This window comes from Cydia amplana, chromosome Z (assembly GCF_948474715.1).
Source record: "Cydia amplana chromosome Z, ilCydAmpl1.1, whole genome shotgun sequence".
In the NCBI taxonomy this organism is placed as follows: Eukaryota; Metazoa; Arthropoda; class Insecta; order Lepidoptera; family Tortricidae; genus Cydia; species Cydia amplana.
In genome coordinates, this window is record NC_086096.1 from 8267277 (window position 1) to 8284773 (window position 17497).

General features: G+C 35.7%; 1 protein-coding gene across 1 annotated transcript in view; it reads right to left on the bottom strand.

Moving 5' to 3' along the window:
* Positions 1-2952: 2952 nt before the first annotated feature.
* Positions 2953-17497, bottom strand: part of LOC134661447 (glutamate receptor 1-like) — a 133011-nt gene continuing 118466 nt past the window's right edge. Inside the window, exons 5-18 of the mRNA XM_063517541.1 lie at positions 16679-16932; positions 16066-16197; positions 14622-14825; positions 9372-9479; positions 8836-9067; positions 8510-8604; positions 8265-8432; positions 8046-8180; positions 7742-7830; positions 5268-5418; positions 4413-4594; positions 4153-4255; positions 3413-3694; positions 2953-3155 (exon numbers count right to left, since the gene is read on the bottom strand). Coding sequence (XP_063373611.1) covers positions 3087-3155; positions 3413-3694; positions 4153-4255; positions 4413-4594; positions 5268-5418; positions 7742-7830; positions 8046-8180; positions 8265-8432; positions 8510-8604; positions 8836-9067; positions 9372-9479; positions 14622-14825; positions 16066-16197; positions 16679-16932 — 2204 coding nt within the window. The 3' untranslated portion in view covers positions 2953-3086. The remainder of the gene's footprint in view (positions 3156-3412; positions 3695-4152; positions 4256-4412; positions 4595-5267; positions 5419-7741; positions 7831-8045; positions 8181-8264; positions 8433-8509; positions 8605-8835; positions 9068-9371; positions 9480-14621; positions 14826-16065; positions 16198-16678; positions 16933-17497) is intronic.

Consider the following 17497-nt stretch of genomic DNA (forward strand, 5'->3'; position numbering starts at 1 on the left):
AACCCGGGCATCAGACTTTTACGTCGGACTGGAATTATTAGGTTTATTTTTTCTTCGTTTCTTGTAGAAAAAGGTTCTTTTACAATTTGGGTAGAAAAAAGGTAGGTACTCTTTTGCAATAGGCAGGGTTAGTTTGAACCATGAAAATTCATGGTTATAGCTCTGCCACTGTTAGTTAATTGATTAATACGCTTTAAACAATTGTGGGCAAATTACATAGCAAGAATGTTTGTCTTAAATAAATATGATATTAATGTGACCAGGCTGAATACGACATTAGACACCTAACTATCAAGGATGTTATTGTTTTTAGAACAACAAAACATCAAAAAAATATTTTTTAATTCAAAATTCATAAATTTAAACCAATAAAAGTTTCTATTATAGTAAGCAGTTTCATAGGACGGACGCTTAATAGGTATCAAATAAGCTGTAATGTTAGAAAACCATAATTAATTAATGAATCCACCCTCCCGTATGATAATGTTGATAATGTTTAACACATCTTCATTTGATATGATAATTTAATACTCGATTTATACGTGACTCTGTTTTATAATAACACTACAGCGGCAGCGGCCAGTCAGCAGATGGTAGGGGAGATGCGTGTATAATGATCCCTCAAAGGGAAATGATCCCCCCTCTTATCTGAGCAACTACTGATGCCATCTATCTAAATATGCATTAAACGTCTTCCCCGTGACCCCGCCAGTTGCATCTTAAAGTGTCATGGAGGTATGAGCACGTAGCGTGATTTTATTATAAAATAATTAAAACATATTTATATGTCTAATCTACGGTAGCCTATTTTCCGAATTCCATTACTTTTAGCATGTTGCGTTTTATTCAAATTATGTTTCACTGTCGGATCTTAATGATGTTTATCTATACTTTAAGGATGTTTATACTGAAGCAAGTTGAATTTGAAAGTTATATTTTTGTCGATATTTCAAATTTGGTGTTTGAGGTCAAATGATTCCTTCTTGTAGGCGTAAAATGATCCCTGGAATCATTTTACCCCCTAAGTAATTTACTATGAGCATTTCCTGTACAGACCATAACATATCATGTCGCGAATTTATGTGCGCAAAGCCACTTACTTCCGAAAAAATGACCTTAGGAAGAAATGCTAAGGGCTCTTAATGCGATTAAATTATGGATTTCCTTTTAAAATAGCAAGCAAAATCTGTGCCCCTGACGGCGTTAAAAATAAGGCCAAAATAGAAAAAAACACCCTCATCTTCTGAAAATAAAGAAACGCTGGAATCGACTGACTTAAATGATTAAGACGAAGAAATCTTGATATTACAAAGGAATCATTTGTGATTATTTTAACTCTACCCTAGGGATCGTTTTATACATACCTATGTATAAAATGGTCTTTTACTAAACCTTTAGAAAACATAACATAATTATTTAAATATATAAAAAAACACGAGAAATAAGTATGCAGTTACTTAGTTAAGTAAATGGACTATTCATAAACACCTAAATCTTTTGTTTTTGTCTCCAACTGTAAACACAGTAAAGTTTCTCCCTTAAGGGGATCATTATACCCACATCTCCCCTACAATCAGTACCTATTATATTTAGTAATTGGAATTTTCAATTTTAACTCCAAACATTTTCGTTTATGAACCTTTTTACAATGTTGTAAAACCATTTTACAATTAACTATATTCGTGAATGTAAAACATTCGTTGACTACCTAACCTAATGATAAAATTATCATTTATCACACTTCCACGATCGCCACTTAGTAATACACAAGGACTACTCCTAGCACTGCAAAGTAATAGGTTATCTAAATAAGTATAATAAGACGTCCTCGTGTATTAATAAATAACAACGCAATTCCGCTATATCTTACAGTTTAGAATTCCATCTTACCACTTCTCCATTTTTCCTTACAAAGCGCACTTTTTAAATTATTCGAATTCAGCCAGAGGTCTCTCAGATCAACTTTTTATAGGCAGAAAAATAAATGCTTAATTTGTTTCCTATTCAAGCCTCTCAAATCATAAACAGTTCAAGTATTTATCCGTAAACTTGATTATCTCGTTATTGAATTTAATAAAACATGTGACGCACGTGAATGAAGATAGACCATTATTTTTGTATAATTATAGCTAACATCTATATTATGACTTATTACCACTAGGTATTATGGTTGTTTAATTTGATTATTTTTCTTAAATGTTGACCTTTTTACCATAAGAAAGTTATTGTAATGTAAATGACCATTCAAGAATTTATAGGATACCAAAAAAGATTATATTAATCTCAGATTGTTTTCAGTAAAAACGAGATGGTAATTAGCGCGCAACGTGCCGCCGACCGCGATAACTCGCCTTTGTTAACGGTTATCTGCCCCTCACTACCTGCTATAACTTGACAATTACTGAATATAAAATTATAATGCTGATTGAAAAAGTTACTTACTAAACACGTAATTATTAAGACCCTGATATTTATCTACTCGGTTAAAACCGCCAGGCATTTTTGGAAATAAACGGGACGGGAATTACAATCTAAAATGTATAGAGGGCTAGAAAGTTTCACAATTGGCATTATATTACCATGATTGAGTTACGCCTTTACTATGCTAATTTTAAAAATATTTCGTGAAATCGGATAAAACAAAAACTCAAAAGCACCAGTATCACAAAGCTCCAAAGTAAGGAAATATTACTTTGGGTACGCATCTAACGACATCTGTTACACATGTACTCGTATTTGTTAACGAATTGAAATACCATTTAAATAGATATATACCTACATAAATTATGCTAGACCTGTACTGGAAGTCAGCAGAGTGGGCGATATTGTGTAAGGGCTACGAAAAAAATGCTCCTTACATTTTACAAGTCGACTGTGATATATTTTCTTCTTCACTATGCATGTCGACAATAGTCGACAATTTCGGCGCCATTTTATAGGAAATTTGCTCTGAGCGTTTCTTTTGTGGCCAGGCCTCGGTGAATCTCGCAGCAGTGTCCACAGTCCTACAGCTGATAGAGATCTACATTGGAGGACTGCTTGGAGTGTGACGCGCGGCACACGGGGCCGGGCTCCCGCGCCGCGGATCACACTTGCGTGAAGCTCGCGTGCAACGCCGTCTCCTCCTGCCCGATCTGGGTTGCGGGCGTGTAGTACTGTTGGAAACATTCAGACTAGCTTACTATCGAAAGTGACAAAATTGTTTCTGGTAAATCTGCTAAAGTAACGGATATGTATTTAACAAAACAAAACAGATAAAACTTGTACTTATAGATAAGACAGTTAAAACATTGCTTCTTTATATCTGCAAAATATTGGCAACAAATTTTAAAAGACGATTAGTTTATCCATTTACTTAACCCCGTAAAACATTTCTTTTAAAGCTTTAAAATAATTCAAAGTAGGTACTCACTCCAGCATAGGCTCCCCCATTCCACCCGAGTCGTTCGTGCTCGCGCTGCATCTGCCTGGAGGCGTGCGTGTGGGCATGCGAGGGCTTGTGGTCGGCGCGCGAGGCGAGGCGCGCCTTGGCGGACAGCGCGGCGCGCAGAGGCACGTTGGCGCGCGCCGCCTCCGCGCGCCCGTGCTGGCAGAACTCCAGCAGCGCCACGCCCAGCGCCAGCGCCAGACCACCCACCAGCACGTAGAATAGACCGGCCACTTGACCCAACGTTAGCTCAGTCACGTGCACATTCTGAAAAACGTACGCAACTATAATATACATGTATCTAAACTCGTTTACACTTTACCTTCATCAAAGTTATAAATACAGTTACAGAATATATAATTTATACAGGGTGCTTCCTGTAACAGGAGCAATAAATTAAACTAAAGGTTGTACTCCTCAAACTGACCAAGATTTGTTCAGCAACTTTTGAAAATAACTCATGTTTTGATTTGTATTACACTTTAAAGTTTATTCTAAGACGCAATGTATTGCAAATTTTGTTATGTTTAAAGCGTGACAAGCAACGTCAAACACACTGATGTCTGCGTACATTGGAGGCAATATTTATTTTGTATGAAAAAGAGGAAGTCTAAAGGATTCATAATTTTTAAAAGTTGCTGAACATATGTTGGTCAGTTTGAGGAGTACAGCCTTTAGTTTAATTTATTGCTCCTGTTACAGGAAGCACCCTGTATAAGACATACCTGTTCGGCGACATCACACTCCGCTTTAGTAAACCATTTCCGTATGAGTTTTTGAAGCTCACCGTCGTCTTTTAGAGATTGCAGTGCTAGATTGATGCCATCCCTAAAATGAAATGTTATGTACTTACACAAATAATCGTTCGTTAGCAAAGCACGTGGAATAACAATACAGTGGCTGTGCAATTTCGCTGTGCAAACACGGTTTAAAAACGGCAATGCATAGTTTCGCAATGCACAGATCGGGTGTAAACAATGCTTACCGTAATTCTGATCCCTTTTGTAAAGCTACAGCAAAGTCTTTCACACCAGAGTTTGTCACAGTGACCAACATCTCGCATGGTTTGTCGGCATCGTCACCAGCAGAAGAGTGGTCGAGCAAAAAACTTAGCCAACTATGGCGACTGCGAGGTATGGCGATGCTCCTTATTCCTTCCGAAGTATCCTGATAAGAACCAAAATAATTAAGAGTTGCATTTTATTATGACATAAATTCGAAAATTTGGGACGAGTAGTAGGTATACCTACCTAATTACCTACGTATGACACCAATGAGTTACCGTCGGATTTAAAGACCACAAGGATGACAAAACAAACATTTAAAAAGAAACTAAGCAATTTTTTATTAAACAAAATACAAAGTCAATAATACGTTACATTTTTATTTTATTTTGATTTTCTTTTACTGTACGCTAAGAATATAGAGTTAACCCCTTACTTCATGTCATAAGTAAAAAGTATTTGTTTAAAAATGAACTTTAATAGTTGCTATATAGGGCTGCGCATGCGGTAAAGGGTTAAGTAGATACCTAAGTTTAAGTTACCTATCAACTACCTAGCTTGCATATACATAAAGGAGCCTCGTCTGCCAACAAACCACTCTGTGGTTTGGCAGAAGAATATATGTAATTAGTTGTAAGCAAGATCTCTGAATAAACGTTTTTTTTTTTTTAAATTAAATGTCGTAATTTGTATGTAGCAATGTGACTACTTATAATCACAAATCAAAATATTTAATAAAAATGAATGTGACACGTTCCCTAATTGCAAAAATAAAATAATAAAATGTATATTCCTAGGTGTAATATATAGAGGTAGGTACATATCAAAAAATTCACCTCAGGGCAAGCTGCCACTTTGCTGTACGTCTGAGAGGGCTCGCCTATGCGTTGTAGCGTGAGATAAGAAGCGAGGCTCGCCGTGTACGAAGATATTACAATAAACGTGAAAAACCACCAAACTGTGCCTACAATTCTGCCAGACACCGATCTGAAAATAATAATATAATAAGCGCTGAAGTTTAATTAATTATACTCGTGACACGTGAAAAACTACTGCAACTAATACTGAAGGGATAAACACCTGTTTAACTCAATTCAATATTCAATTTTGTGTTTGGATACCTAATGTCTCCACCATATTTGGACAGATGCCTAATGGTTAATTTTATTTACCAATTGAGCCAATGTATGGCGCCATAAACCTTAAAAAGAAGTTCAATTTAAATGGTTGACAAAAAAACATGGGGGGGGGGGGGGATTTATCGATAAAAATAATTGTAATCGTTAACGACTCCACCATAGTTAGGTGTTTGTTTAAACACATAGTTAAAGTGGGAATCGTTATTGAAAGTAAGGAATTTTTGTTACAAATTCACCGTATTGATGTGTATCCTGCTGTTTTACTTATTTTACTTCTCCTATTTATTTTGAATGCGAAGTTAGATAAACCAGTAAAAAGGATATACATATATATATCATTTTGCAATATTTGCTCGCTTGAATAACATTGCCTAACAGTTGAAATTACATTTATTTTAGGCACTGACTAGAATGTTTCACTCGCCATTAGGTTTTCAGTTTCCAACCGCGAGTTTTATTTGAAATGTGAAATTATAGCTCTAGAAATGTGGACTAAAATATTATAATTTAGCTCAAAGAGTTTACAAACATATTTATCTTACATGAAGTTTTATTTAACATAAAACGGAAACCCGTAAATGGTTCAACTACGAAAACATTTCTTTCATTTGGGTAACATTATTCGACTAATTCGAAAATTAAATACGATTAAAAAAAAGCTGATCACTACCTAAAGTAATGGAAAAAGAAGTCAAGAAAATACATCACGGTACGTACGTTTTTTACCTTTAGGTAGGTACCTTTCTTGTGTGTTCGGTTCACATTTTACGAACGCATACCTACCTACAAAGCATTAACAAATACCTACCCATTACAGTTAACAAATTCATACCCACAATATTTAATCTTGTACTGACATAAATATGAGAGAACAGAATTAATAAACTTCTTAGTTTATTAAAAACAAGTCAATCTACAGTCGTAAATAGATACGTCATTTTATAAAGTTCAAATATTGAATGCGAACTCTGCATAAATCGTCTGCAAAAGACGCAAAGGCCTGTGATGATGATGCGAACTCTGCACTATGCAAGACATGCTAGTAGGCCTCTCCTTGCAACATTTGTAGTAAAACTAGGGCTTGCAATTCGAATATTCGAATATTCGAATTTGTCGAATATTCGACCTGTTTTGATATTCGAATATTCGGCCGCTCAGGTTTCGAATATTCGAATATTTTTTATTACTATAAAAAAATCTATGTCATCCGCTGTAGTTACAGTTTCTGTGTGTTTTACGGGTATTTACAGTGAATGAGGAACGGTAGGTACACAAATACGAAGGAAATAATATTTTTACTGTATTCCTCTCGATAGACAGTGAAACCTAACTCAATTTAAAAGAAAACGAAATAAAAAAGTATGTTATTTTTACGGTGCGTAAGTTTTAAGTTAAAGAGTCATTCTGTTTATTCAGTACAAGCGTACGTTAAGCGAATTTTTGAAGTCTAAACCTGCCCAACTTGGTAATCTAACCATGCACCTTTAGCTGACGAATAATCCACCCAGTACTCAACTAACTTTTTCCCTTAAATATTCCAATATTATATAATTAGCCGACCATTAGGAATAATAACTTGCCAAAACAAATAAAGTCAATAAAGATTCAAAATACAATGAAATTAAAGGCCTTTTTACAGGCCTCTGAGTGATTACAAGTTAATTTAAATCGGAAAATAATTACCTACTAAAAAAAATATCTTACATAGGTACCTAGGTGTTTGGATGGTTAAAGTTATATTATTTCACGCAACGACGCATTTATAATAAGTTATCTAGAAATATTAAATACGTGTAATTTTGGCGTTTTACTTGTTTTAATAAATGTAGGCATCTTATAAATAGTATGATGATAAAATCTAGTCAACTAAGTGGATTTCTGCCAAATATCCTTAGTTTTAGCAATATGTGAAAAAAGCTTTTAAATAAAACGATAATAAACCGATTTCTCGTTCCTTTTCTTATTTTTTATAATATTCGAATAATTATTCGAATATTCGAATACGTCGTCAGAAAAAGTCGAATATTCGAATATCTGAAAGTTTCGAATATTTGCAAGCCCTAAGTAAAACCCTAATCGGTAAGAGCAAAACTAAAGTTTATTTAAGACGATTGGGATAACGAACAAAACTGATATACTTTACACAATCAAATATTAAAATATACACTGACCTCGGCGTAATGTCGCTGCCCTGCTGCATAAAGGAGCCCACTGAGAACCACATAGAATTCCAAAAGCTGAACTCGTTGACGACCGTAGTCTGAAACATTTTGCGATTTGAATAAAAATCGATTTGACAAGTGAGACATAGCAGTGTATTTTTTCTTAGCGTCACTTGCAGCATACTGTAAACCGTTTAACCAAGTTTCAAATTGTACTGGTAGGTAACCATGGTAACTTCAGGTTAACCGGTTAACCTCGGGTTAGTGAATGGTGCAAGTGGGGCTGAGTTATAAATGTTACATGGAGAGTTACCTTAGTAGTTGCAACTTCAGTGTGCTCGGAAGATTGAGTATCCGTGTAGGATACAACTCGCCACTCGTATGGTGAGAATCTTGATACAATAAACAACACTACAGTCACGGCCAACACGCTGAACATCAAACAGAGCTGTTAATGTAAAAAAAAATCGTTATTTTCATATAAGCTAATACACATATTTTTACATTTCAATTATTTTGAACGTTATCTTACCCAAACTTCAGTAGAGAGTGGATCAAGGAAGCTGAAAATGGCGCCTGGCTCATCAGCGATGTTCTTAAGACTCGGCTTAATGTCGAAAGACAAAAACGGTTTACTGAAATCAACTACTGTTTCCCTCTCAACTGTGACCGTGAGAGGAGCTATGGCCATGTCGACTTCCTACAAAAAAAATAGCGTTTAAAAATTATTAAAACATATACGTATCTCCCTAATACAGGTATTGTCGTTCAACTTACCTTGCGTAGTAGTTCACCGATCATTCCATCCCAGCCACCAATAACCTTGGGATTTTCACTTCCGTATTTGCCATCTTTAACAACTCTAATTTCATCTGCAAAATAAATTCAAAGTTAATTTATTGCTACTTTGACACATAGGTATATTGTAGTTCTGACACTAATTGCTTCAGCTGTTTTTACATTAGCGATTGCAAAATGTCGGGATGTGTTTTAACTATCGGTACATAATATGCCATAAAAGCGACTATCAACATCCCAATCACTGCAAAAGGACTTTATTTCAATCTGATTTTCAACCTAACATAGTAAATTAAGTCACTTACACTTGATTTCCAACTTATCCGATAACATTTTGGCGAGGTCAACGCAGAACCCCTTGTACGGGTCGTTAGGCGTGAATTCCGCGTAGTCCGAGTTTCGACGCATTATGTAGGGGGGCTCTTCTATGGTCGACACTATATAAGTCTTGTTCCTGTTGTACACCCCCGAGATACTTGGGCCCGGCAGCTTCGGCACTACCGGCACAAACCCTTTGTTGTCGTACCAAGTTGCGATCTGTTGCAGGAATAGTTTATCGATTAGCACACCTCTGGCGTTAAGGGGCACACGAAGTATAATAAATCACTTCTAACTCGGCGCTCTCGAGCCAGTCTAGTTCACTTGTATTCTTTGGCGATGCTTGGCTTCCCACTTACGAATGAAGTAGAAACCAATTTTTTGAAAATTATTTAGTGTTGTACTATTAATTACTACTATTTAGTGGTTTTATTTATGTTCTTATGTAATCATTGCATTAATTTTAGGTACCTAAGGGAAAAGGTAGGTAGTGGTATAGAAAGAAGCGCAGTATTTTTCTTACCTTTATCATTTCCCCTTCAACGGTCATCTCCATGACTTGCAGTGAGAAATTCTTGCGGTGGCCCTCTTCATTAAACCTCACGACGCCCGTCAAGCCATCTATCTCCGTCTGTAGCAAACATATCCATTCTTGTGTGTTTACATCTTAATTTTTCAGCTGAATATAAATGATGTGTATATGATCACAATAACCATTAATTAATTATTACAAATTTGACATCTATTCAATTAAATTCTCAATACAAATAATTAGTAATCACATCTTTTTTTTTATAAAACGCGTCTCGAAATCAAATATAAAACCCATATAATGCTAAAATTGTTTTTATTAATTGCATGCCAAACAAAACATTATTCTGATAAGAAAAACTATAATAAGACAAGGGTTTTCATATCGACGTGTAAAATCAGTTCAGTGCCGAGTGAGGGTTAATTAGGCGTCAACCGGCGAAACCTAATTAATCGGCCGGCTAGAGCCGCGGAACAGCGGCCCGTGCGTCCGGCTGGGCTCGGTGTACACGAACGAATCGTGGGACCTAATTCACTCGAGAAAGTGTCAGTAGGATCAAATTTCTTTTCAATATCTTGTTTTTTGTTCCCATAAAATGTGACGGCGTGGAACTTTTTGTATGTAATGAAATTTATATATATTTCTTTCATATGTATAGGTAAATTATTATCTACAGCTAGCAAGACACCGAAGTAAGGGTCAGACAATACTAGCGCTCTGTGGAACAAGTCTAAAATAGTTGTTTTAAAATTTAGTTCCTGGTATGATACTCTCTATCATATCGCCAGTATTTATTTCGTGACTCGTCAGCTTGTTCAGACAACATACATATTGGTAATGTACTAGATTTTACAACGTGTGACACCAGCCACTGAAAACCTCAGACATCCCAACAGATTCTCATTGTTCAGAATTAGTCTAGTGTGTTTATTCTCAAATTAAAAAAAAATCTAAAAATTCAAAATATGTTTATTTCAGGAAATACAGAAGTATTATTTCCGTTGCGTGGCCGCAAACATTGTGCCTTTCGAATCGATTCTACAACCTATCTCCGACAGACTTTTCGTCGTTGGATTGATCATCGACATAACGTTTTGTTTACGAGCGTTTTGTCGACATAACTTTTCAACTGCGAACGATTGATCTACGCCTATTTCAACGACGATTTTTTTATCAGAGTAACAACACGCCGAGAAAACTTTTGTCGCGTGTTTCAGCGTTAGTTCCGCCGACAAAATATTTTGTTACCGTGTAACTATGAACTGTACACCAGCATTCATCTACGATAGAACCTTTCCATAGTGGTCAGATATTAACAATGTTAAAAATATTTTTGATGGGTATAAGAACCATATTATTCTTTTTGTATTTTTTTTTGAGTGTATATATAATTGTTACAGGTAGGATTAGAACATTTATATGGAATTTGTTTTTCGCTCTTAGTGTTGGTTGGTTGTCCTCAATTTCAGTAAACTGGACTGAAATCTGAATATAATATATATTCCTGGAAATGTTTGGTAAATCTTTATTTCTTACTTGCTGTATTATCATTCTTATTGCATCTTTATTTGGCAAATGAGGAGCAGACGTTGATGGTAGATGGTACGTCTTTTATGCATCGCTGAATGATTTGCGAGGGTGTGTAGTTGCTAGCTTTTTCTTTAATACTCGACTTCAACGAAATCTTTGACGACGACTTGACGAAAACACTGTCGGAGATAGGTTGCAGAATCGTTTGTAACTTTAAACCCAAACTCCCTTTGAAAACGTCGTACTGCTAAATTGAAGTTATCGTTCCAGCTTGTTAATATCCGTACTATTTCGCAGTATTGAACATTAGGGTCATTCCATTGTGACGGGTAAGACAATTATGTATACTCTTTGTTGCCTACACTTTGCTTTATTTCTGCCAAACGGCAACGATTTACGTATTGAATATGACATTATCACATACCTGAATAGTCATTGCATACTGTACCATCGAAAAAAGTATGAAAATGATATTATTATTATGAGAAATTGATGGTATAAGAAGTGTGACGGGTGGGACTTCAAAGTGCCTCTCCTCTCCGAGTTGACTTACACTATTCGCAATTGGTAAGAAACTATGAAACTTGTTAAACAACCTATTTATATAGTTCCTGATATTGTATAGATTAGGTAGGTATTAGTATAATTTACGCAAATAACTCGTAAAACAAAAATAATTTTGCTTCTCAATGCTTGTGACGGGTGGGACAGTACTTTGTGACGGGTGGGACGAGTAGCATTTGGGCATACAAATGTATTAAAAATATAAACACAGTTCTTTTGTATTTACTTTAAATCGGCTCTTTAATGAATTATTGAATGTTACAAGTAATCATTTCAGTAGTTTTCTTAGAGCAATAAGCCAAAAAAAATTCTTTTTCTCTTCAATGTTTACAGGTTCAGAAAATTGATAATAGGTAGAATGTCTAAAATTTGACTAGTTTTAATGAAAGAGACATCTTCCTCATTCATTCGAAATGTTTTGCTGGTTTTATCAACACATTTTAAAAATATGACCTTTAATTCATTGTCGCGGTCGACGGCACTTTGCGAAACTGCGAGGTACTTATTTATACTCTTTCGACTTTTTCCTGGCAGTAATCTCTAATTTAACCAAAAGGTATGTGCCAATCTTAATTGTGTCTTCGTCGGCTTCGGCTTTTCAAAGTATGTCCCACCCGTCACTGTAAGGGCCCGTCCTTCTGTCACCCGTCACCTCCACGAGGCGCTTCGCCAGCTCTCTGAAAATGCTGTGGGCGCAGGTCCCCACGGCCCAAAGGTTTCCACCCCAAACGGCTCCGTACAGCCAGAATCAATGGCTTGATATTTTATTTATTGATATGTTCTTGCGTTTTCTCAAACAAATATTTGACTATTCTCTGTACTTAACATTTGTTCACAGAAAAATAATGCGACCATGTAGAGCATACCATAGATGGAGCATTCACTGATTAATTTGCTTCGATAATAGAGGAATAAATGCTTTTCTATGGTTTCTCAGGACAGGACTTCTCGATTTCGTAAATATCTTTAAAAAAACTTAAAGCCACGGGAGTTGCAATAAAAGCAGTTTTTGGTTATCGTGTATCCAAAACGCACAAAACACATTTTAGGGATGTCCGCAACTATTTAGGGCAAAATCCCATATTGTGTATGGGTATGGACGTAACATGTAAAGTGTCATTCTATGGAACTTGCTATGTAAACAAAAGTCACTAGTAAATTCATATTATTTCACAATTTCAATATGGCGATGGCGGTTTGTTTACATAGTTAGCAAGTTCCATAGAATGACACTTAAAAAGGGAGTATCTCCACGGCGCATATAAATTTGCCAAAAAGGGATAAATTTGATAAAAAACAGCTTTATTGATCATGTTCCTATAAAAGTATTTTCCCTGGCTTTCACAATTTCAGGGTTCCGTCATGTCACAGTTAAAGTTAGTGTTATCTTCTATTTGACTCTATTATAGTAAAAAAAAATCTATGCAATCAAAGAGAACAATGAAAAACAGCGGTAATGAAGGGATACAAACGTTGTACACCGCGCTTAAGAAAAGCTCTCGTATTCAACACCTGCGCTCCCCTTTGTGATTGCTCTCGATTTAAATTTTGCTACGTTATTATACGCTGATCCCACTGCAAGGGACTACCCGCGTGTATTTATTACCTCACGACTTTTTAAAAGTTAACCCTTCTCAACGTAGATATTATCGGGAGGTTGGGCTAAGATCTGCGTTTGGAAAAGTTTAGTAGAAACCTACAACTAAATAATCTTCAGCAACCACATTCGGCATTTAAATCTGTTTGATATTTACATATTTATCTTTATAGGGTGAAAAAGAGGAGCGGAGTCAAAGATTGTTACGTATGGTTTATGGTAATTAAAATTATCACAATGACACCGAGAGATCCCAATACGCATAAATAAAGAAGCATTCGCAATTAAATCGCAATGGCATTCACATGAATGGTATCAACTATTCGCAGAGCCGATAGGGGGGGGGGGGGGGGTAGGGGGTCACAATTTACCTAATAGAATAGAAATCGTAACTGTATGCAAGAATTAAGCCGCCCTTTGTTTGCGGAATAAAATGCTCAATTACTCAAGTCTGTATTACTAAAAGTTATTGCACAGGAGCCAAATTGACTTGAGGTAGGAGTAGCGAGTTGGTAGGCATTATGTCAACTATTTTTGTAGTAAGTAGCGACATTGTGCCAGACTGTAAAATTTTGCAATTTTTTGTCGCTAGTCTAAAGTCGGTTATAATTATATAATTTTAAAGTTGAGAAGTAAAATTGTGACATATTATAAAAATAGCGACATGGTAGTGATGGTAGCCAGTAGATTCTCTAGTCAAATTATGCCCCAGATCTTGCAACTGAACTGAGGTTGAAATATTACTGAAAGATACTGTTATACGTGAAAAAAGCGTAGTCGGGATGGTAAAATATATCTGAGTTTAATTCACCTTTTTTGTCAATTCTGCCATACCAATCAAAAAGAACGGAACGGAAATAATACTAGGATAAAACGCTAGCAACACTGAATATCTATTTGACGTGTTATTTTTATTTCATCCTACCTAAACTAAGCGCGAATAATTTGAAGAATAACATTTTTAATGTGAAGTTGGAATTTATAAAATTACTTAAATAATTTAGGTACCTAAGCCCTTTATTTAAAGCCAAATAAATTACGGATGCTTGGTTATTGGTTATTGAGATTTATTGAGGTTATTAGGCAAGTCGCATGCGCGCTACACCAGTTTGTAGGTACCTGATGTACGGACGAAAGTTTTGTAAGTTTCTTTTTGACGAAAAGTATATTTTCCCTTTTCAAAATGATAGTTTTCTTTTATTGTAAACATTCTCATAAAAAATGTAGCACTTCTTTATGTTTTTTTTTCGCATTTGGCATATATCAATATGGCATGGATTTAATTACTTGCTCGTTTTGGGACCTGTCATATTAATGCATGTTAATGCGTAAAGTAAGTAACGTTGTCTGAAATGTCTATATTTTTTTAATGATCTATTCTGAATTATGAGTATTATTAATATAAAAAAGAGTATAAATAAACCCATAATTTGTTAGTTGTCCGAAAAAAAGTTATACTTACCTACACTTTAAAAAAAGACTCAAATATATACCTACGCACGCGCATTCGCAGACGTGGACGCTTATAGATTAATTGTTAAAATACGCACCTTTTTGATCATTCTAGATATTTTGTCTCCGTGTTCGTAGGGCATTATCTTGTCTCCTTTAGGGTTGCAGTCCAAGATACGGCTTGCATTTACATTGGCGTTGCGCCGGATCGGGCTCCTGAATATGTCAGGCTTTTTGCGAAGGAGCCGTAAGATGGCATCCACCAACACTTGCACTGCATCGTACGTCAGCGCCGCCTGAGCCTGTGTTAACAGAACATTCGTCAATTTCCCTCCGACAGTACCTCGACACATGCAGCATTCTAATTCTAACGCTCCCGCGTCTCATTTACAAATGCAAATGTTGACTTTGAGTACTTGTAACTTTAACTCTTTGAGTTTAAAAATAATTGAATTCAGTTTAAGGTATTTAGGTACAGAATGTTTGGTGGAACATGAAGCTGACCTCGAAATTACTAATAGAACTGTAGACTCAATACTACTTAGGTATACGATCCCAAGTCGATCGATACATTTCAGTGTTACTCATTAGGTTTATAGTATGTTGATAAAATTAATTTATCATTTGGCTCAAAAATCTTGAGCTTTGTATTAAACCCTAAAAAACAGAATTAACAAATTAAGTAGCCTATAACGTCCTCCAATCAAACTCTGATCAAGAAGTTAATAAAGCAACCAATCAATAATCATTTTGCCTGTTCAGTTGAACAATATTTGAGAAGGAGATGAAAAAGTTTCTCCATTGAATATAATTAGAAATTATTATATTAGCAAACGTTACAAGGATTGCTAATTTAGTTGTTTATTATGATACCAAACTTTACTCCCATTGTGGCTGAATCTAAATCTGCGGGTAAACGAATCAATAGTCAGTTTGGGGTTGTATTATTATAGTTAGTATTTAATTTTAGTCTCGTTCTCTGATAATTAAACCATCCTCAGGTTTACGGAACATTAACCAGTGACTAAGCCAATTATCTTTAAACTCAAAGAGTATTCGATTTACAAGTAGGTACTATGTTACTTGTGTAAAAGTGACATTCGGATTGCAACTGCAGCAACGGTAGCTTTTGATCCTGCGAAGATGTTACTGACAATCATCTTGATAAAGTGAGTGATCGCCATTCGAATATTGCCTTTGCATTCTTTAAAAAAACCTTCAACTTAAATAATGTTGTTAACGTTGTTGATCACAAAAGTAGCTAAATAATATTATTCCTAACTGAATCAATGACTTGACAGCAATAAAGTGAAAATATTTTTTTCACCGAAACAGACTGAAGCGGGTTGAAAGTGAGACTTATTTTGCGTTAATTTTTCACGAGCAGCATTATTTTATCTTTAGTATCAAAAGCTATTTGGTAAACAATAGAAATAATTGGTTGAAAATCATGAAGCGCATAACTTAAACAACTGTTCTGTTATTATTTGACTTTGATTTCGAGCATTCTTCTATAGCTTATAAACCATTGTTTTTTCATACCGATATCGAGTTCCGTTTCCATTCATCGATGAAATCTCGAACCATTTTTCTAGAAAAATCCAGGACTCTAAATCCAGTAATATTAATAGCCCCAAATTCAGCGACTTCCTTTTCCCAGCGGTCATCCATCACCTACAAGATAGAAAAGAAAAACATAATTAAGGGTTAACCGTTGATTTGTTTGTTTCATGTTTTACACTGGTAGGCTTTATTTTTGTACTTATTTAGTTGTGTTAGTTTTTGTTAAGTCCAATAATCATTATTTAGTGTGTCAGAATTACTTGTATGTATTATGTAACTCACACTTTATTCACTATATCGATTAAATTCGTTTATTAACTTTTTAAGACAACAGTGATCTCATATTATATTGAATTTAATTAATTCATAATGGCCATGTACTTTTGCAGCTCGCTGCTGCTTACCTACATAACTGCTCATCTAACGAAAATTCATGGGAAACTAGTTACAGCGTTAATGGAAAATGGAATAGAGAATCCAGATAAGCGTTATTGCAATGGCGAAATAGAAATAGCTCGCCGACCTCCATTCTGAATTGGACTATTATTTTTACGGGATAGCAGGTACGAAAAGAGATTAGGGTGGTACGTACTAATCCGCTTAAAAAGTAATGATAGTTCCGGCGTCCGAGTTGTACGTCTCGCACGTGTTGAATGAGGGCATCTTTGGCGAGCTGAGTGGTGGAGTCTAGAACGACGTATTTGTTGGTCCAGCGGTCGAGCCGTTCGAGCGCAGCGAGGAAAGCCACCACGTCGCTCGCGTTGTTCACCCTCTTAACGTTCGATATGCGGAACGTTGCGTTTCCTGGCTGCAGGCTCTGGTACAGTTGCTGTAGACGCAGCAACCCTGAAATGCAAATATAGGTTACACGCTGTGTCTACAGATGTTTAAAGTGGGTTGATGTTAGCCAACTTAGTTAGGATATTTGCTCAGTGATGGGTACACTACATAATTCCGGCATATAATAAATACTATATGCCGAATTTTAGAATATCGAATATTATTATTCTGTTTTTTAAATGCTCGACCCATCAAAATTCCGACTGTCATAATTACGAAAGATTAAAATCACGAAAGTGTATATTTCAGAATAGCAAAAAAGAGTATTTTTTTTTAATTCCGAACCACATAATTCCGAATATAAAAATTCCGATAGTGAAAAACACCGAATTTAACATTTACGATTTTTGAAATCACGAATTCCGAAATGCCATTATTCCGAAAATTTGAATTCCGATTTGACGTGACTCCTATTTTTAATATCCCCATTTTTTTAATTCCGAATTTATCGATTCGTGCTCCGCATCTGCTCCGGCGCTACGGGCAAAGCAGCCCTTTCGCCCTTGCGTATCAAAGCGCAGACACAAATGCTCGCCTCCGCAGCTTCGGCTCCAGCTTTTTACATACACTC